This window comes from Drosophila tropicalis, unplaced genomic scaffold, assembly GCF_018151085.1.
Source record: "Drosophila tropicalis isolate 14030-0801.00 unplaced genomic scaffold, ASM1815108v1 contig_158, whole genome shotgun sequence".
Classification (NCBI taxonomy): domain Eukaryota; kingdom Metazoa; phylum Arthropoda; class Insecta; order Diptera; family Drosophilidae; genus Drosophila; species Drosophila tropicalis.
Genome location: NW_027172602.1, coordinates 13,948,217 through 13,970,288, shown reverse-complemented (window position 1 = coordinate 13,970,288; position 22,072 = coordinate 13,948,217). Strand labels below are relative to the sequence as shown.

The 22,072-nt window shown below is 40.8% G+C and overlaps 3 protein-coding genes across 3 annotated transcripts; 1 reads left to right on the top strand and 2 right to left on the bottom strand.

The window, feature by feature from the left end:
• Positions 1-560: 560 nt before the first annotated feature.
• LOC137585339 (uncharacterized) lies at positions 561-2,921 on the top strand. Its single transcript, XM_068301087.1, has 3 exons — positions 561-865; positions 923-1,825; positions 1,917-2,921. Exons 1-3 carry the CDS (start codon positions 710-712, stop codon positions 2,373-2,375), a joined length of 1,518 nt encoding a protein of 505 aa, XP_068157188.1. The 5' UTR covers positions 561-709; the 3' UTR covers positions 2,376-2,921.
• Positions 2,922-15,997: 13,076 nt separating this feature from the next.
• On the bottom strand, positions 15,998-16,711 carry LOC137585310 (uncharacterized). The gene has a single exon (XM_068301039.1). The coding sequence runs from the start codon at positions 16,709-16,711 to the stop codon at positions 15,998-16,000; it is 714 nt and encodes a 237-aa protein (XP_068157140.1).
• Positions 16,712-20,957: 4,246 nt separating this feature from the next.
• On the bottom strand, positions 20,958-21,809 carry LOC137587154 (transforming growth factor beta-1-induced transcript 1 protein). Its single transcript, XM_068303427.1, has one exon. The coding sequence runs from the start codon at positions 21,713-21,715 to the stop codon at positions 21,152-21,154; it is 564 nt and encodes a 187-aa protein (XP_068159528.1). The 5' UTR covers positions 21,716-21,809; the 3' UTR covers positions 20,958-21,151.
• Between the last annotated feature and the right edge of the window lie 263 nt (positions 21,810-22,072).

Below are 22,072 nucleotides of genomic sequence, written 5' to 3'. Positions count from 1 at the left end.
ATGTGGAAAGTTAAGTAGCTTATGCTCCCGAGAGTTTATATAGTATTGCCCCTTCGGTCGAATATACTTTTTAATGGCTTAGAAGTAGGGTACAAAATGAGGCATAGTTTTGTACATGATTTTCATTTTGTTTCCTTTCATTTTCGCTTTCCCTGTTTTCTCTCCTTTTTTTTTTTTTTTTTTTTTGTACTTTGAGTTTATGTTTCTGTTGTGTTGTGCTGACATTAATGCATTTCTCTTGACTATAGTATGATTGCATTTATGTATCTAGTACATACAAACATGCACATACATGGGTAATATTCGACATGTAACATTTTGCAGGTTAAAACCATTTTTGCAGGTGGCGACAAACGGGATTGAGATTAAAAATTAAACATTCGGTGTCATAATGGTATTTCTTTGCCATTTCCATATCATTGAACATACATGGATCTACATAAAGTAATATGTAATCCAAGAATATTTAGTCCAAGTTGGCCGTTAATAGAAAGTTGATTATTTATGTCAGTTAAAAATTCAAATTGTCAGTTTAGCCGCTAATGTCAAACGTTGCCACTCTTTTCACGGTAGACAGCGATAAGTTGATCGATTAATTTCTCATTTTCCAACACTACTTGGCAGGGCCATAGATCCGGCATTATTTTTTTGGCGCAGGCATGTACAGGCCATAGCTTTAAATTATTTTTTTGTTCAATTTTAGTCAATCATGGCCACAATTAAAAGAAGTCAGAATTTTGGATCTTCCCCATTTCAGTGCTGGGTTTGTATGGAAGAATATATAAAAGACGCAACAGGATCAAATCAAAATGCTACCAAAGTCCAAAATTCCAACATGAAGTGTCAGCTGGTTCTTCAGTCAACTGTAAGACTTTTCGTAAATTTAGTAAAAAAAAGGGTCTCAATATTGTCCATTTCATAGAAGAGATCTTTATACACCATTTTCGAGCAAGAGGACGACGAGAAGGAGGTCGACATGGCAGGGAACTCGAAAACCCCCAGCGTCCTGTGCCGTGGTTGCAACATGCAGCGCTATTGCTCCCGCAGTCACTTGACCAAGGACTACTGTCAGCATCGCGCAATATGTATGGTACTGACGGATCTGCAGAAAGGGCAACAGGTGGCACATCCATTTCTATTCTCAAGCCCGAAAGCTATCACTTCGATTACACAGCTGCAGCGTACAATTGCTCAGTTGAAATTGTCAGCGCGCATCAAGCTAAGACGTCCACTCACCTGGCGTGAGCACGAGCTGATTGGCTATCCATCCTATTGTCAGGTCTGCTTTCAACTGGACAAACTCCACACCTGCGGGGAATGTGGGGCTGTGGCTTATTGCTCGGAGCATCATCGCCTGTCGGATGTAAGCAAACACACGCCGGAAGTGTGCCGTACATTGGCTCTGCTCTGTAGTCCCTACCGCCAGCTGGGGGATGCAAATAAAGGAATTATTAACATCCAAATTGAAGTGGAAGCGGATCAACTGCAGCTGCGCCTCGAGGAGAGCCACCTAATTGAGGCTTTTGCTAAAGTCACTGGACTTGTGGTGGACGACAAGCCTTGGAGCACTATTCAGGACTTTGAGCGCTTTGCCTCCTGCTCTTCATTCAGTGGCATGGCCAGCATTTGTCTAGCCCTCAAGCATATCTCATTCGATGCCCAACCGCAGGAAATATGCACTGTCTATGTTGTGGGTGCTAGTGATGAGCAGATCCTCAGATACTTTCAGTCAATGCATTTGAAATTCTTCTTTCTACTGCATAAGGATGTATCCCAATTAGATTTGTGTTTCATTGGATGTCAACAAACGATGGTTAAAGAAAAAAACCTGTGAGACAATTATCTTTGATTTTGAGGTGAGCCACTTCGGCCTAAGATTACGAAGTCGTTTAATCTCATTTTCTTTTCTTCTCTAGGGAGACCAACGCACTGTTACTATACGCTTTTATCCCATGACATTTAGAGACTTCATGCAGAAAGAAAAACTGGACCCGGTTTTAATTGCGTTGTTTGAAATCGATTTAGGCAACCTTTACGCAATCAAGGAGCGGATCGTCGAAAAGTCTCTTCCACAGGAAACTCTCGAAAGCGAGTACCACGACTGGCGTAAATGTCTGGTCGGAATGCTTCACGTCTACGGCGTACCGATTTGCTTCACCTCGTCGACCAAAGCTTTAACAAAATCTAATTATGCGACCATCCTGCAGCTAGCCAATGAGCATAAAATTAAGGTAAATCGTTGCCAACTCGAAAATTTGAATGAAAATCCATATCGCGAGATATTACCAGAACGCAATCAAAATCCAATGGATCCCGAAACTATTATCTATGCCAACAACTACTTGGACGTGATTTTCACTGGCCCCAAAAACTAAAAAACTCTCATAATTTGTGTTATTTTTTTTTTCTTTGTGTCAATGCTTTTTTTGTTTTCTGTGAGTACTGTAAGCTCTTTCAATAGATCTAGTCCTTGGGTAGATCCCTTGTTAGACTAAGTTAGCAAAACTATTACCAATATCAGTGGTATAGAGCAATTTTGTTTTTTTAAATTCCATTTCGATGTAATTTGAACCACTCAATTTAATCAATACTTGACCCCAACTGCATCACTATACATTAACTTTAAATATTTCAAATTTGAAATAGTCAAAAATAAGACATCCAATATATTTGACCAATTTTTGCCAGGTGGCGAATCGATATTTTTCGTTTATAACCATAAAGTTTTACCCACACATAAATCATTTAATTGGAATGAAATAAACAATTGACCCCAGAAGAATATTAAGTTTAACCCGTTGAAAACTTATGATAAGTCAAGTTGCTTGACTTTAGATTTATCATGATTATAAACTTTTGTCATAGATATGTTGACCAAGGAAACAAAATGCTTAAAAATATTAAACACTTTAATACTAAAATACTTTTTCTTGTTTGTCAATGTCATTTTCACAACGTAGGCGGAAAACCAGTAGCAAAGATGATTTTAACTTGGAGAATGAGGTGAGCCTTAATCACAAGTCACAAGAAACCGATCCAAATATAGATATTTCGCAATTTTATTCGCCCCACCACGCATCCATCTATCCATCTTTCTAAGACATGTGGTTTGTTTGTTTCTAACCATGCGTATAATGCCTTTCGACTTGGACAATTTGATCATGATGCAGCTTAGAGTTTAAAATTTGTTCTTTAATAAGAGAAACATCAAAATGGCAAGTAAGTCGACATGAATTGACATAAGTGATTCCAGATGTCTTTTACTTCTGATGAACATTTCCTAGAATACTCTTGGCTACTATCTATTAATCACTAATCAAAATTCTCATGGAGTCATGGAGTGAGTGAAATGGCAAACTGTAAATCGATTGGCGGTGTCCTAGGCCACAACCCATTCCGCCGTACCCCACCCACGTAGACTCACAACAAAGTAAATGCCCTGGGAAGCCATCAGTTTTAGCTTTTGACCAGATTTCCTTTCGATTTCGTGGGCCAGTGTCAGCCCACAGGTGATGGTGACGGTGACGACGTTGGTGAGGTCGAGGTTGAACTTTAGGTTGCCCACGGCCAAGTGTGTTAGATTGGTGGAATAACTGAGCATGCCTGGATCTCGATGTCGTTGCTGATTTCGATGTGAATGGGAATGTGGACGTTGTTGAACCGTCAAACGGCAGAAATCAAATCATTAATGCAGGCATGGTAGTTATACACAAGCAAATGGATAGGCAGACAGTTCAGTTCAGAACAAATGCCAATTGAGCTCATAAGCTGCAACACATCCCACAAAATGACGGATTACAAGTTCTATGCTTTGTCGTAGCATAGCTTAAGGGGGGCCGAAAGCATCTCAAGAACACCACCCACAACGCCAACATGTTCCAATCTCCATCCACTTGACGGCGGCTTCAATCGTGGAAGTCGCAAGAGCAATAGAAACACCGCCACTTTAGTCTTTCGCCTCTTCGCCCCAACCTCTTTTACCCTCTCTCACGTGCCAAAGGCACCCGACTGTGGAAATTAATGAACGAATTTAGTTTAATCTTTCATTTAAATGAAATTAATCGCCGCAACTTTTTTGATAAATTGCGTTTTAGAAACTTGCGCGGAAATTAACTTTTTTCTTTCACTCTTCGTTCTCTCTCTCACTCTTTGTCTCTCCCTTCTTGTCTGTCTTTCATTTGCCGTTGTTCTTGATAGATACAATCGATGAAGCGTCCATAAGTTGAGCACTATATGTCGAGAGCTTTGCTAGCTGACGATGAGATGAGACGATGACTTGGTTGCTCACCTGCCCCAATCCAATCCGTGCCTCTTATTATATCCTTCATGAAAAGAAAAAGAGAATTAAAGCTGCACAGGCACGCGTCAACAATTCGAAATGCAAAGCAGCGCCAACAAATAGTTTCGATTGCTATCCTTCTGTAGGATTAGACGAGGTGGGTTTTGGGTGGTTTAAGACAGCTACATGACCGCCTTTTGCAACGCTGTTTCCTTAAAGGGGCATGTTTGTATGCATAGTAAGGTTCATACTCGTTCTTGTTAATAGAAAGTGGCACACTATGCTAAAAACCCAATAAGTGGGTCTTAAAGCTGAGCTCCGTGTTTTAATACATAACTGGATCTATCCCGAATTAAATCGTGTAAATCGTTTAGCATCAAATGTAAATAAATTTCTAGGATAAGTAAAGATTACAAAAGTCATTGTAATTCCATACAGTAGACACTCAACCAACGCCGGTTAAGAGATAATTTAAATTTGCTCCATATTTTTTGGACAACCTTTAACCACTGTGCTGGCTAACCGCATGTTTGCGATTGTCGTCGCAACCGCAGCGAATACCCAGCAGAGATTACGTCTCCATTTTTTGTTTTGCTCTTTATTTTTTGCTTTGTGGAACGCCCAAAACGCGTCCTGGGTGCCTCTAGGAAATGGAGGGCGTTGGCGGCGGAAACGTGGGCGGAGAAAAACTACTTTGACAGCAGCGCGTCGACCTCGGCCTTTGCTTTTTCCCAGTTACCAGTTGCCCGTTGCCGTTACCATTTTCAGTTACCATCTGTGCACCATGGTCGGGCGTGATGAGTTTTTATATAGCAGCAGAGGGTCTTCTATTTGTATCTTTAAGAATCAGCGCAAAATAGTGTAGTCGGGATGCAGGAGGGACGAACGGACAAACGGGCGAAAGAACGGAGTGATGGTCGTGTCTGGCCAGCTGTGGATGAATGGACGGCTAGAGTGAACCCAAGGCTGAAATGACCAAAATGCTTGCAGTTGTTTGTTTTTAACCTTCTCGAATTGCCGTTGCTTTTAATAAGGACAGCGAGAGGGTCAACTTGGACAAACTCAAATACGGCAATAATGATGATGATGATGCGGACGTGAATGAGGATGCGGATGAGGATGATATATACATATATGGTGTTTGTTTATCAGCCGTATGAGTGTGTTTCTTTTTATTTTTTGTTTTTCCTGTGTGTGCACATGTTTAAAAATTGTTCCTTCACCTGGTTTGGTTTTTGTGGCCTAAATCTGCCAGCTACCGTTGCCGATGCCGTTGCCGCACCTCACCTTGACTTGCGTCAGGTATGTCAGTGAAACGATAGCGACTCTCTTTGGCATTGAAGCATAATATACTCTACAAAATTCCACCCACACACATACTTATACACATACATATATGTGTGTAGGTAAGAACGTGCATTTGCATTTGAGAACCAACGAGGGCAAATAGATAAGTTTTAAAAAACATTTATATATTTGTTTACTCTTGTAAAAAAATACTTAATTTATAGATACGTTTAATTCTTCCATTATTATAAGATTTGTAAATATTTAGAAAGTTTTTGTTGGCTTTTGTTTGGGGATTAAGCCTATTTGGATACCTTTAAGACAGCCCTCTTCATATAATATTTGCAACATAAACGTTTGTCGAACGCGCTATATTATCTTCCATTACTATTTTTTTTTAACAAGGTCGAATTGTAAATGGGATATTTTCTCTTTCCCATCGGTTAAGCAGTGCATAGTCTGTCTCTGACTCTCTCTCTCTCTCTCTATGTCGTGCTGGTTCCCTCGCTTGGCCATTCTCTCTTTGACTGCTTGACGTTCAAGGTTTCAAAGAAAATAATGCGGAAAATTTGTTGGGCGTTGGGGGAAATTGAAGATGGAGATAGAGACGAAGTCATCGTGGCCTTTGTTAGAGTCAACATTTTCGCTTCAGCATTTTGACTTCATTTTGAACACAATCATAAAAAATTGCAGCCCTTTTCATGTTGCCATCAGCATTATTTCATATGCCTCTCTGCCTTAGTGCTTTTGGGTTCAGGATGGCATCTCCTCGTAAGAACCCGACAGACCCACCCATTCACAATGATGGCCATGTTCAATTAAAGACTTGCTTTTGCGTTAAAATTATGTTATGCCAAGGCCAACATGAGTTAGTATGACATGTAATGAAGTTATTTTGCCAACATTTACGGCACTTTAATCTCGTAAATATCATGGGCCTTCCAATGGCACATATACAAATACTTATTCTTTGCAATATTTGGTTAATAACTTGCTTTAAGTAGGTATGCTTATTCTAAGCATGTATTGTTTCGGGGTATCAAGAGGCAATTAGACAAATTTGCTAACAATCAAATATGAAAAGAAAATGGATATCAATTAACTAAACAAATTAAAGTTAAGAATATCTTTTGTAAATTTTTAATTAGTTTCACATATATTTAAATTATATTCATCATTTATTAGTCCGACCATTGTAATATTGTTTATAACTTACGACTTTCTTGTTAGAAAAGAACAATTGCCAAATCTATGTATATCGCTACAGCTCATAAGTATGCTATACAAAATGTGTTTTTTGATTGCCAAGACAACCACAAGGTCTATAGTAACTTAGCTTCTCACACAACGCTAAGTAAAGGAGTCGGCCAAACATTTCGATTGTATTGTTTGGACTGCCTTTTGTATGTAACGGCGATTGCAGAATTTATTGGAAGGTTTTTTCTTTTTTTTGATAATTCCTTTGGCCAAATCAATTGTCTGACCTAGGCATTGACTGCATGCAGTGGCTGCTGCTGCCCGTTCAGCCAATTCACCCGGACAATGCTATGATAAATGCTGTCCGAACCGTTCACCTGTCCCGCATCGGATCCCATCGGATGATATATACGTGCGAACGTCTCACAATCAGTTTCAGGACCAGAATCATTTCTTTTGGCAACTGGTTACCCATGCACACTTCCACCATGGTTCTGTACATAATCACACTCTTACCCTTCATACACCCTAGGACCCGAAGAAGGTCCTGGCACCTGAACCAAATCGAGCATTTGGAGTAGAAAACAAAGCAGCGGTGGTGTTCAGTTGCAGCCAGCAGCGCGGTATGTGGCATTGTTTTCTAAGAGCTGGTTGCAGATGCCATTGTTGATAGAAGTGGGATGCGGCGGGCGAGGGGGAAGAACTTGTTGCTGCCAAAACCATTGTTGCTTTTAAATCTTTTCAATTGTTCTGCTCTAGCGAATATCTGCGGTGGTGTCAGCTTTTTGGTTTTCACTCCACAATCGACTCGCGTTCGATTACAGCCATGCAGCAGGCAACTAGGCATTCTAGATGGAAGAAAGGCGACATACATACATACATAGATCCCAGAGAGATATGGTAGATATGAAGCAAGCCAATTTTTACCACTCTGCCTGCTGTCTTTACAGGTGCTTATTCTTTTGTGGCCTTGAAATGGCATAGGGTGTGTTTAGGTAGAGCCGTCCTGACGATGATGATGGGCACATACATACATCCTCCAGTTGGTGGCAAATGGAGGATATTGCGGGCAGCTACATCGTTTTGCTTCCACCTGACATGGCGCCAGCAACTTGTGTTCCACGCTCGCTTGCATTTTACAAAGGGAGAGCGGCTGAGTGTGTGTGTGCTGTGTGTATGTATGTGTGAGTGTGAGCCAATGGAGCACTTTTCCCACAAGCGTTTCAAGTCCTTCTTGTTTCAACATTGTTGGCCTTTTCATACCCCTTTATGCAAGGCTCGGTGTACGGGTGTATGCATTCACCAAAAATTTATAAATGCTACCCGTCTGGTTGAATTAAATCTTGCCCTGCTGTTGATAGGTATCATCAGGTCGTTTCTTTCAGTTGGTTTATTGGCATTTATCGTGGTCTTATTGTTGTAGCTGCTGCTGCTGCTGCATGTCCTTGTTCCTGCTTCCAGTTGCAGTTATTGGGTTTTTTAGCACTGTCTCTGGTTTACACCAGACGTTCTCTTTCTCTATAGCGCTCATCTTTTCTCTTCTCTATTTACTCTTTCCTTCCTCCGACCATATTTTTCCTCAGCACTTTTTGAACGAAGCCAGGAAAGGTTTTAGGTTAGGTAATTGCACTTAATTACCGTAATTGAAAGAAAAGTGTTCCAAACTCCATGGAGAAAAAAAAAAACAAAACAATGACGAGAACAACGAGCAAAAAAATCAAATAATGGTGGTAATTGGCTAGAAAGCAGACAAAAACATACGATTTATGTTCTTCTAACTGGATATTTTCGCGTTATGTAACCGAAACCAGCAATAGAATGAAATTGAATACAAGCGATTAACCGCTCAATCAAGCAGTTGAGACTTAAGTAGAATTCAAAAGCAGCAGCTTACTTCTCTATTTATTGCATTAATTTGACTGACTTGCAAATAAAGAGCAACTGCACAACTTGGTCATAATCGATGTCTTGTTGTCATAGTGTAACTTGTGTTCGTGTCGTCCCTGAGACTCAAAAGTTTGCAGCAAATAAAAACGAAGGTGATCATTTTTGCGCCTCGAATCGATGCACATTTCAGTATTGACAATTGATGGCACTACAAAATCGGAGAGCTTTCTGCCAGATAGATGCGTTACCGTTAAGAACTTCTGAAACTTGGGAGGACACACATATATTCATACAAACATATCTATCGCTGTATATACGCCATTTGTGTGTGTCTGCAATTGGTATGTTGAAACAGCATAGTTGGCTGAAATAAAACTCACGCTCAGAGTAGTAGATGGTTGGGTGAGATGGGGCGCGGATTAAGTTGGAAATGCATAAAACTCTTTGAGAAGTTCTCAAATAATTGACATTTATCTCGTGCAAACAGTCGAAAGTCAAGTTGAAAGGGAATAAATGAAGGAAGGTCCCGGCGCACGGCGCACGGTGCCAGTGCCAGTGCCAGTGCAATGTCGCTTCGAGCGAAAGGATGCATGCAGGAAGGCAGAAAGCCAGTCAACCAGCCAAGCGAATTCTCTGGCAAACAGGCAGGCGTGGCACCGCCGGCTGCCGACTGCCGGAGTGAGACTCGAGACACGAGACTGGAAACTGGAGGAGTGGCCCAACTGAGGGATAAATGCAAATGTAATAAAGGCATCGCAATTCGTGACATTAAAAGCGATAACCCATGGCGGATGTGGATGTGGGTGGTTGGGTGGTTGCCGCCAGCAGTCAACATCTTCTCGCAGGCGACAACTCACTGAATGGAATTTGAGGGCAAACGATTGGGATGGCAGACTGACTGACTGCCTGGTTGGATGGATAGATGGTTGTTTGAATGGATTCTGTTTCTCCTGCTGCAAATTATTATGTTAAGGAAGTGCTAGTTAATCGCCTAAGCCTTTTAAACACTCCAAATCGCATTATGTCACATGTACGTGCAGCAGAGCGACTCTCTCTCTCTCTCTCTCCCAACCCCTATTCTCGATTTGTAGGTGTACGCTTTAGCTACTACTTTTTCACTTTCTCCTCTAATCCTTGTTACAAGCGGAAACGGAAATGCGCAGCCAATCGTAGTGTGAATTATCATGCCAAAACACCGACCCAAAGCCAATGCCACAGACAGAAACGACAGACAATAGTCGACTATGACACACAGCCTCATGGAAAGTTTTCAAGATTTTTTTTTTGATTTTTTTTGCTGGTCCCAAATCAAAACATTGAAAACGACCATGCTTCCTCCCTTTTTGCTACCAAATCCCATATTCCCCAAAGTCTGAACACCATAAGCAGCCAAGGGGTGAGTGTGCCGACTGGGCGGGCTTCCCAAATGCAAATTGCAAACGCATTCTTTAGTTGGCTTTTGTGTCTTATTGAAAAATTCCATTGAAAGGATTCGTTGCGCTGGAAAATGGCGCAAAATGAGAAAATTACTTATCATAGTTTCGCAATGTTGCAGCAAACTGAAAGCCAAAAGCTGAAAGCGAAACAAAGCTCCCTCTTCAACAACAACGACTGCGAAGAAGAAAGAAGGCAAAAAGCCAACGAAAACAAAAATCGTAAAAATGAGACAAAAAAAACAACAAAAACAATAAAAGAGATATTATCACAAAATCAACGCGGAGGTAGAATTGGAAAATGCAAAATGTCATTAGTCGTGCTTCTAAAATGAGTTTTGAGCCAAAAGCCGAACTGAACAATGAGCTTGAGGTTCATTACTTATTACATTCAACCACCGATCGAAACGGCATAGAAGGTAAAATAACTATTAATTCTTCTTAACAGCTATCGACTTGAGTAAAATTTTCAATATCGTGGGCCACTACTCACAAAACCTGTAATATTATAAAAGTGCGTTTCATAGTAAACCTTTTCTTTATTTTTTTTTTCCAATGTACCCTATTTAGTCTTCGACAAATCGACTTTTGTTTCCGCCAATAAGTCGAGTGGTCATCTGACATCGGTAAATAACGAAGGATAGAGATTTGGTTTACAGGAGACCCATCTAGGAAAGGAAGTTACGCTATTCAATTTCTGTCCATTAGTTTTATAATTAAGAGGAAAAACTTATTTAAGTGTTGCTTGGGTGGTCAGAAACAAATTGATGTTATTGTTGTGTAGATGTTATCCTTAAGTGTTTTAGTAATTGGTATAGAAATTCCGTTTCCTACACATCATTGTGCCCATTCCCTCTCTTCGCCGTAGTGTGAAAATGCCAAACAGATTCTTCGGCTATGTAGAAATGTTTGCAGATGTTTGCTTGTCTAAAGCAAATCCCCTTAGAATAATTGAGTTTTAATATGAAAGTCAGGCTCAGGGGGATGAAACTGTGCAAGAATCTACGACTTCCAAAAACGACAAAAGACAAGCGGCACACAACACGACACTCGATTTGCCAAGACCAAGACCTGACCAGACCAGACCAGACCAAAGCAGGCCTCTCGTTTTGCCCAATTGCCCAACTCATTAGTAGTTCATCCAGTGGACGAACAACCAAACGAAATTTTCACAAAAGCAAAAGCACCAACCATACAATCATATACACTCCTTTACCCCTAGCTTATTCCCGATCCAAGAGCTAGAGGTAGAGCTAAACTGGTGGCGCTGCTGCTGCTAAGGCAAAAACATCACTGCAGCCATTAAAGTGACAACGACATTTTAATTGCCCTGGCTGCGAATTCAACTTCAGAATCCGAATCAGAAACAGAGTCGGAGACGGAGACGAGAAGTCAGAGCCACAGGGTGGCGGTAGGAAACAAAACGATACTCACATAAACACACACACACAGATGGAGTGACAGAAAGAGAGAGAGATGGAGAAAGAGTGCCAGGGAGAGTGAGCTGACAAAGGATTGTATATGTATGTATATGTGTATGTGTAAGTGAATGTATAGGACTCAGCGGGCGGCCTTCTTGCAGCCCACTAGCCCATTCCAAAAGGCATTCCATAGGCAAAGGCAACCTGCATAGACATTAAATTGCTGTTTCGTCTGACTTTTGCCTAGACAATTGTTTTAGTAGTTGTCGTTGTTCTTGTTGTAGTTTTCGCTGTTGTTGTATTTGTTGTTGCTGTGTTGTTCTTAAATGTAATTGTTTTCGCTGTTTTGCATTTTATTCGTTGAGTGTCGTTGACGTTGCAACGTTGCTTTTAAGCCACCATGCCCCCCTCTCTCTCTCTCTCTCTCTCTCTCTCTACAAACACCATCATACTTTCTTACTTTATGCCAAAATCAACGAATGATTATGTACAAATTGCTTGACCAAAATGTTCGACAATAGCCATATAAAAGTCACACTGTGTAACAAAACAATTTAAAAAAGAACCATACACATCGGTTACCAAAAGTTCTATCCATGGTTAAGAATTGAAAGCTAAGTTATTTATGGTTAATTAATTTGTCTACCTTACCCAAGGTAATTTATAAAGTTTGATGGCCTTGTTTCAGAAACATTGATGCACAGTGTAATGGCATCGGTCCACATCGTTGTCGTATCGAAATTCATTTGAAATCGATAAGCCATCGCCTGGCATTAATGATGGCATCATCATCATTATCATTATCATCATCATTGGCCGTCGCATCTTTATAATCGGGCCTTAGTTTTGTTTATGGCCGCCTTTCAGACTTTTCAAATTGCCAGGCGTATCTTTTAGTCCCATTTCCCCATTACTGGTTTCCCATATTTGCCACCCACAAAAGAAGCCAAAAAACCAGAGCCAACTCTGTGGGCCAATAACCTTGCATGAAGGTGGCAATCCTCTGGCCACAAAATGCGCCCGCAGAATATTTGTGGTTTTGCTGATGGTCTCGGTCTTATTCTTGTTCTTGTTCTCTCTCTTGGTTATGTTTCTGTTTCTGAAACTGGTCCTGGTTAACTGCCTGGCATTTTGGTATACTTTAAGAGCTCATCTTGAAGACGATCATCTGGTATCGTCGCCGCCGTGCCAAGGACACCGACATGAACCATTCGCGAGCCAGCCTCGTCCTGAATTGTTTGTGTGCGGCTGTTTAATGTACATGAAAATTGCATTAGGATGGGGACTATGGACTGGGGGAGGCGGCGGAAGAACGACTGGATAGAAGGGCGCAAGTCGGCGCGCGCAGGGCGAATGGACAATGAATTGGCATACAAAGTCGTATTTATTATTCGCGTTGCCATTTATCAGTTCACATTTGGCCTGCGTCAATGTGAATTTGTTGGTCGTTTCTTAATTTGTGGCTTCTCCATAATAAATGTGAATCTACAGTAGTCATTCGTTTGTCGCCAACTCCATAATCGAATGGTTATTATTCAAAATTATTTTCTCAACAAAAGTTAATGGGTCATACTACAGTCTAGACGTTGAGGAATATTTTCAAATACAGTAAGTAATTGGCTTAAAACTGTGATTAAGCCAACCACATAATAAATACTTTGAATAGAGAAAAAAAAATTTTTTTTTTGGAAGTATAATATAATATTACTTTGTATAGGGTAATCGAAGGTCGAAACTCTGGGTTTTATGTCACTTTTTGGGTATCACGTTTTGTGGCTTCCGAATCAGATACATTAATGTTTCCCCACGGAAATGTTGTTTATTTCGTTTGTTGCTTCGCATATTATGTTTCTAGTTTGAAAAGTTTTAGGGATTATTACAAGTTTTGCGCTTTAAAATTTAAATTATTCCTATAGAAATGTGAATGGTTTTGTTATCAGTACATTTGTGATAAAAGTTCTAATAGGTAAGTTAACAATTGATATTTATATTGCTTGATTCTTTATCGTGATGCCGTTAATGGCTTGATACTTGTGGGCCCAGTGTTGGTAAAGGGACTTAAACTGATTGAGGTTTCGTTTCCTGGCACGCACTACTGTAGTTGATTTGATTTGTCTGGCCAGCAATGGGCCAGCTCCGGCTCAATGGGCCAGTGGGTCAACCAAATATGTGGCACACCAAATGGTTTCGTGCGAAATTAAAAGAGCTATAAAACTTCAACCCCCGCCGGTAAACGAAGCACTGGCTCTGGGACCTTCGGTAAACCCGTGCACGCATACATGGACATTAAAGTAAAATTGGCAGACAGCATGCGATGGAGTCCAGTCCGGAACTTAGACCTGGACCCGAAACCCAAACCTCGGACATGGAACTTGGAACTAAGGGACCAAAAAGTAAACGAAAGACGTAGCTAGCCACAGACATAGTCATGGACACAGACACAGTCGTAGTTGTTGCAGCTGGTTACTTGAGTACGCCCACACAAATACACACACGCACACATACACATGGCATTAAAGTTAGATGAAATAATTTAAATTTTGCAGCCAAGCGGTCATAATAAAGTGTCATAAGTTATGACTCATGAGTACATTTCGAAAAGTGGCAATGTAAAGTAGGTAGCAGGGCACAGCGCACAGGTACCAAGAACAGACACAGACCAGGAAGGGAAGGCGGACCCTCCGACCTCTTAGCTCCTGCCTCATACCTAAAGTCGGCATCCGGCAGTAAAATGCGGACCGGGCCACTCGGCAGTGGACTAAATAAATGGTATGCATATTACAGAACTTGGACGGACATGCCAGAGGTGCCAGAGCAGGGCAGGAAAAACATTTGCACATATCCATGTGTGTTTGTGTGCGTGTGTGCCTGGCTCTCTGTGTGTGCGAAAAATGAGAAAACACACAAAAACAAAAAATATAATGAAAATGGTTGGCTTTAAGGACAAGGGGCAAAAGAGATGGGGCCTAAGGGTGTGAGAGGCAACCTTATTATTGAGTTTCTCTTTTTCCTATTCTAATATATTCTATAAACTCGAAATGTTTAATAAACTTCACACAATCTTATGTTAATCCCAAATATTTTTTAGTACGAGAATTCCCTTGATTCGAACCATATTAAGCACATGCACATTGTAACTGTTTCCAGATTAAAATAATCAATTTCAAACCTACTATTTCTAGCCTACTTTTGGGGAAAGTCCCAAACATTGTGTGCATCAACTGACTTAATTATGAAGTGCTTATGGACAAATTTCCCATAGTTATGATCAAATATTTGTGGTCAGTTGTGGACTATACGATATAAAGAGGAAAGGCGTACTGCCCGCAGTTTATATATATTCTTGATCTTGATTCCTTAAAAGATAAACTGCTCACTTGGCCATTAAATGTCTCATGCTAAAAGTTGGCAGCCAAAATGGCAAGTAAAAAATGCGTGCTTATAATAAGCCCAAGGACCAAGGATGATAATGAGGAGGAGCATGCGAGTTGGCTTCAGAGTTAACAAACGAGATGAAGAGAGAGAAAGAGAGAGAGCGTAGTGAATCCGCTAACTGAAAGTCAACTGGAACTTTTCAGCGGGGGCACAACAACAAAGGCGGCCAATTTATCGCAGGCAACGAAAATATTTATTCACGCTGCCAGAAGCAATTTGCCGCGGCACAAATTGGCATCATGCCGCCGTCGTTGCCTCCGTCGCCGCCACCTTATAGTACCGCTACCTCATCTTTCGGGCTAAGCAAATGCCATAAAAGCAGGCTACAACGAGAATGAGCCTCCAATGCTGTCGGCAAATGTGGCACCTGTGCAGATAAACCGTTTAGACTTTCAAATAAATTGATGTCGCCGCTTCTAACAAGTGGCAGGGAGAGACACACACACATAACGATAGAAAGAGCGAGATAGCGATCCAACGAAGTGCAAAGGTTGTGCACGTGTCAGTGCTACTGAGAGCAAAGCTACGCCTTGGGCAGCAGCGCCAGTAGCACTGACGTCGGCAAGGATATGGGCACGCGGCAGGCGCAATCTGCTGATTAAGACACTCAAAGCCACAAAGTACTCGACGCTCGACGACAACTGCCAATGCCACAGCCATAGCCAAAGCCAAAGCCAAAGCCAACTGGCAACGTGTGTAATGAGTAATGAGGTTTATCCATAAAATGTCGTCGTCGTCGAGTGGAGTGAGCTAGGATATAGGGGTATGGGTAGGGCTAGCAGCAGCAGCCAAAGCAGGGCCAGGATACTGAGGTCGAGGCCGGAAAAGAAAGAAGGAGCAAGTGCCAACTGTCATTTGGGTCCCGGCCGATTAAATCAGCAGCTAACAACCAAGGTAAAGTCACCACAGACAGAGACATAGTCGTTAATAAATAAATAAATTTATATATATTTATATATAGACACATTTTATCCATCATCTTTCTCGCTCCATCTCGCTCTCGCCCTCGCACTCGCTCGCTCTTCCTCTCCCTCTGTATCTGTTTCTGTTTCTCTCAGTTAAAATAAATCTGGTTCGCCTCGCATCACCAGCCGTAGTATTAGCTGCTTTGGTTTCAGCCTTGGCTCAGTTTGCTCTGCCTCCATTGTTGGCTCGGTGGGGCCTTCATTTAAATAGGCCACATCTGCTGCTGTGAAATATAGAAAATCGCAACCAAAAGGCTCCAAGTGAGTGGCCACCAGTGGAGAATCAGCATAATTACGAATGACCCGTGTTCCATAACAGACCCGATTCCGGTTGGCATCTACAGCTACAATATCGGCGCTAGCTTTACGCGATGTGCTGCAACTCACTAAATAGATAACATAAACTTTTAAGTTATCAATCTGATCCGGCGTTCGGCTTGGCGGTATAATGTGCTCCTCAACAAATTTACTAGCTATCAAACTTGCCCAGTTAGTCACATAGAGCATCACCAGAATAGGCATCTGTTTGCAAACTTGACGCTCATTTGGTGGCTTATCATGATCTGACCTGTGGACAAACGACAGCTTGGCAATGCAATGATTTTCACCTGGTCGCATTTGCTGGAGATCAATGCCATACGTGGTTACATCGTCAGCGAATACGTCATGCATGGCCGCTTCCTGGGTTGGATGGTGCATCAGCAAATGGGCCAACATCTCCATGGGGATAAGCATGCGACCGCAGCCTCTCACGGGACATTTGCCCTTCATCTGGAACAACTGATTCAGGTTCTCAAGGTTTGCCATTTTAAAATCGAATACGATATAATTTTGTACTGACTGAGATTACTAACTGCTGTACGAATGCCTTCCTGTCTGACAATCACTCGGCTCTATACATTTCATAGCCAACTTAGATTCCATTTCAAAGCAACCTCGATTTGGAACTATACAATTGATAAACAAATCGTAGATAACTGTTTAAATTTGTTTTTTATTTTTTTCTGTTTGTATGGCTGCTAATATTGCACTCTGGAATTCCAAGAAATCATGGCGTATACGCAATTATCTGCAGATGTATATTGCTATTTTATTTCAATTTTCCTTTCCCGAGGAAAACACATTTCTGATTTTTTAGAAAGGAAAACCAAATGTTAACACAATTCCACAGAAATTAGAAATTAATTGAAAAAGCAGTTAGATGAGATTGCGATTAATATTAAGAAAAGTCATTCTCTTTAGTTGTTTTCCCAGTTTTTAAGTGTGAATGATTTGAAATGAAAATATATCGTTCACTCTCCCTTAACTTTTGCTTAGTGTTTTTCTAGTTGTTCTTCATTTATCAATAAGTTATCGGCAAGAAACATAAACTCAACTGACTTTCTCGAACACATTTCGTATTCGGTTCTTGTTCTGTAGATTGGATGTTACATTTTGTCAATAGTTCTCATGACCGACCTTGATGTGTACCTAGATGCAACATTCGTTTTGAGTTGCAATCAACTTGAAAAGTAAAATAAAGAAAGGCAGCCGATATGAACATTTTGTATGCGATATGCAACAGTATAAATGTATATGTACATAAATATGTAGATACACACATATACGATTACATACATATGTGGCACTCATACATATACATATGTATGTATATACCTGATGCTAAATAATGGGAGTGAAACACGTGATGCAGACAGTAAGCCGACTGAGGCGATGAAGGTGTGTGTGCGAGTGTGGCATAAATGTGGGCGGGGTCTCTGACACCGTCTAAGCTCGATGCGAGACTTGCATAGCCGCGCACCACCCCTTCATTCCATGTGATGGGGGCGTCCCGTCGTCTTGTCATTGCTGTCGTCGGTGGCAGTCGTGCTCCTGGGCTGCTTTTCTCTGTTACCTCCGTGCCAGTAAATTCAGAAATAATGATGCGTCGAAAATAAAAAACAAAAAAAGGCGACACTCGAGTCACTTTGAGTGAAAGGAATATGGCAAACAAAAGCAACAGCAACGGCAACAGCAAAGCCCTGCTAAACGACTTACATATGCATGTTAGTCAGAGGCAGAGGCAGAGCTCGTAAGTCCTGTCATGATGACACCCGTTATACCCTTCAACAGGCGTGCAAACATTCTGCTTTTGCATCCTGCATCATTCTACTAGTATATAACCATACATTCTGAGACGGATTTCGGTTAGTCCGATTAAGTACGTATTTTCACTTGACACTTCGCGGCTTCCCGCAAATGTGTGGAGACAATAAGACCAATATGCGCGTGGATTTGTGTGTATATGTTTATGTGTGTGGGTGTGTGTGTGCTTATGCCCCCTGCTATGCTAGTGTTTCTCATACTCCGGCAAAGCAAACACTTCCAGTTTCAATCCCTGTTGCCAGTCGTTCAGACAGTTGAAAGGTTAGGGTAGGGCATTACTTGCCTGTGCGTCTGTGTGTTTGTGTGTTTAGTGTATGGACACATGGTGAGCGAAGGTGTTGTTTGTTATTTTGAATTCATGCACGGGGGGTTGGATGACGGAGGGATGAGGGGTGTTACAAGATGGGTTGCGGCATGAGGCTGGGACTGGCTGAAGTAAAGGCTCTTGTTTCACTTTGTTAATTACTCAGATTCTCGGCACGAGAGGAAGCGCAAGAAAAATGGGTCATTAAAACGTCAACATCTTTGTCCTTCCATCCCCCCTTCCAACCAGTATATATATATATATATATATATATGTACATATATATATATGCGTTTATGTATACATATATACATATGTATGTATACTGCTTAAAACAAAAACAAAGGTGCGAAAAAAATAAATAAATTAGAGCGTCAAGAGCTGAAAAATAGGCCCTTTTACAGCTCACAGCTTATTTGATGCTGTCGCTTTTCTTCCCTCCCTCTATATTATTTCGCTCTTTGTGTGTGTGTGTGTTTTTTCTTTGTTTTTTTGTTAATTTTTTGACTACAACAACAACATTGAGAAGAACAATTTTGTCTTCATGGGCTTCATCTCATCAACTTTTTTGCCCAGTTTTCTGAATGCGTGTAGACATGTAAGAGGAGCAAGAACTTGATATGGGGTAACATTGTTTAGCTCTTTCTCGTAGTCACAGTCGCCGCACAATATCACATCCACCGACACGCCACCCGCACTTGTCACTTGGCACCCCGTTCCACAAAAAACTCTAAAAATTTTGTCAACCTACGTACACATGCGTGTCTCTATGAATGCATGTGTGTGTTTGTGTGTGTTGTTAACTCAACCTTTCTATACAAATAATTAACAGGACTTTTCCTAAAAACAAAGCCAACCAAAATACCGAACATTACCTTGTTTTCCCACCTTGGATTGGACTCTCCATAAAGTTGTCCTATCAGAATATTGGTACTACTTAATTGGATAGACCCGTTTTTCTTTTATGCGTAGAATTTAAAACGAAATCTATTAGATATCTAAAGGACATTGTATGAAATTACATACATACACATATTCTCGTTTCCGTTTTCCGTGCTCTGCCAAGTTCTACTTCAATTATTTGTAAGGAAATAAATGAGAAGTTTAGTATTTTCTTTGGCATTTCTTTTCACATCCTGCGTTGTGTCCTTCAACCGCAACTGCTAATGATCCGCTTAGGACTTGTCGTTGTCCGTTTTAGTTTCAGTTTCAACCACTGGGCCCAAAGTGCCATCCAACTATTTCCGGTTATCATTTTAACTATGAGAATGAAAAAATGAATACCTATGCAGGTGTATATACTATCATATTCCCGCTGGCAGGATAATGAAGCAACTTAATTTAGTTATTTCTGTTGCAAAACATTGTCATACATTGATTAGAGTTTAAGGTTTCCCAGAGTTTTTTACGCCAAATTGTGATTTAAAAAAAAAAAAATAAAAATTAAGTAATGATGTAGTCACCTCGACTGTGGTGTACCATGCACCATGCCATGAAACAACAATTTGAAATTCACAAGATTAAATGTAAAACCGGTTGGAGTCCGAGAGTTGAAATATTAGAGAAGAAAGTTGTCTTTTGTTGGCCCTTATAGTCTCTAATGGTCGGGTATGATCTAGGCTATTAATGCTGATCAGAAGCTTATACATACACATACATTACATACATATATACTTTGTAGGGCCTGTTACATACATTTTGGTGACTCTTATATACATTTCACCCTCTGAGTGCTTGGTATAAAAGAGAGTTACACAGCATCCTCAAAACCCCATCCAAATGCCACCCCACTGGGAGCGTCTTTGCTGCAATTTTCTCTGCTACTTTTTCCATTTCATTCTGGCAGAATATTAGCGAAATTCGCATACCCTTTTGCGAAAAGAGTTGAGTCAACTAGAGTTACCATTTACATACTTCATTAAGAGAGTGACTTTAGTTCATTCAATCTTTAAATCTATTATCTGAGTCGTAAGTTAGGTTTAAGTTAGTTCGCATAAAATTCTGTCAGGGTATTGAAACTTCGTTATTAAGGTAAATTAGGTCGGTGCTCTGGTTTCCTCTTTATGCATTATCTTCTTGTTAATAACTTCAGGGTATGTAGCGAGTCTAAGAGACAAGAAAAAAATAAATTCTATTACTTCGAGAGTTCAACGAAGGCTTCCATGTTTGAAATTGAAACTACAAGAATGTATATACTAAACAAATATTGTACATATAATACATATGTACTCTTAAGTATGTATGTATATAAATACAAATGTATGATAAACAAGGCCCTAATCGCATAGGTTATATGTATGCAACTGACAGGATGCTTTACAATGAAACTCCCACGTGAGAGTCTCTGAAAAGCACTAGCCATCGGTATCATTCAGATTTTGATTGAATGCGTTCAAAACGAGGAGCCCATTCATATGACATAGGCATGACACACATATGTACCTTTCTATCATTTGTTAATCCCAATTGATGCAAACAGAATTTCAAGGGATTAAAAAAGCCTTATAGTGGTGGAATTTTAGCAATTATAGATCCACATCATCAATACATAAGTAGATGTGGTATAAATCTTCATGGGTACAGTAAAGAAAATAGAAACACGTATTTTACTTGGAGCTTAGATGGCTAACTTTAAATAAGTTTTGTTTAGGGGTTAGCAGTGTTAACAAGAATAATTTTTATAGACAGCTACTGAGAATTTGGTTACGTCTTGGGCTTTGTCACGTTTTCTAACGGACTTTCAGTGAACAGCAAACAGGTGTGTGTCCAAGAGAACAGGACTAGTCAATGCTACCGAATTATGCATCTCCATTGGACTTGCCCTCACCATAGATAGCACACGGGATGCACATAGCTCGACCACTCCTGATGCTGAATTTGTAGCCTGTTATCTGCCGATGGCAGTGACAGCATTTGAAACACTTTGAGTGCCATTTGGTGTTCAAGGCAACGACGGCATTATTATCGATGGGCTCCGCACAGCCGGCACAGCGGGACAACAACGATTCCCGGAAGTCGATCTTGCAGAACAGATATCCGTTGACTTCGAAGAATGTCGAAGTCACCAGTGATTTGCTGCAACTTACGCACCGGAAACACTTCTCGTGCCACTTGCGGCCGACGGCGATGATGCCACGCTGCAGTATAGCCATTCCACAGGCATAACATCGGGACGCATACTTCTCCCGGTAGCAGGTATTACAAACCGGTTCGTCATCCACCACACTATAGGCCAATAATCCAATCGGTTGCTCGCATTCCTTGCACGTGAAATGCTGTGGATGATATGTCCTACCTAAGGCGCTTACTACGCGCGGTTTCACTACTTCATTGCACTTGCAGCAAATTGCCGTGGCCATCATTTTCCAAATATTGAATGTTTCTGTATTAAATGTCGTTTCGATTTCTTTGTAATATATATATACTATTATCCAAATATATATACATACTTCAAAGGCTCGTACTAGACTGACGGGAATTCCAAGTGTCACACGCTTGAATTAAATTTATAATTCGTGTGTTTAGAGACGAATAGGAGTGCAGACAGCGTGTTGCAGCTATTCATATCTCTCTCCATTTAAATATATGCTTTTTAAGCCAACGAGAAAGAATTGTGTTCTATCACTGGCAAAACTAATTTTCGCTGATCTTGACGTCTTCATTTAAGTAAAAATCCATTGACTATGCGCCCAGTTTTCACTTTGGTTCAGAGTTAACGC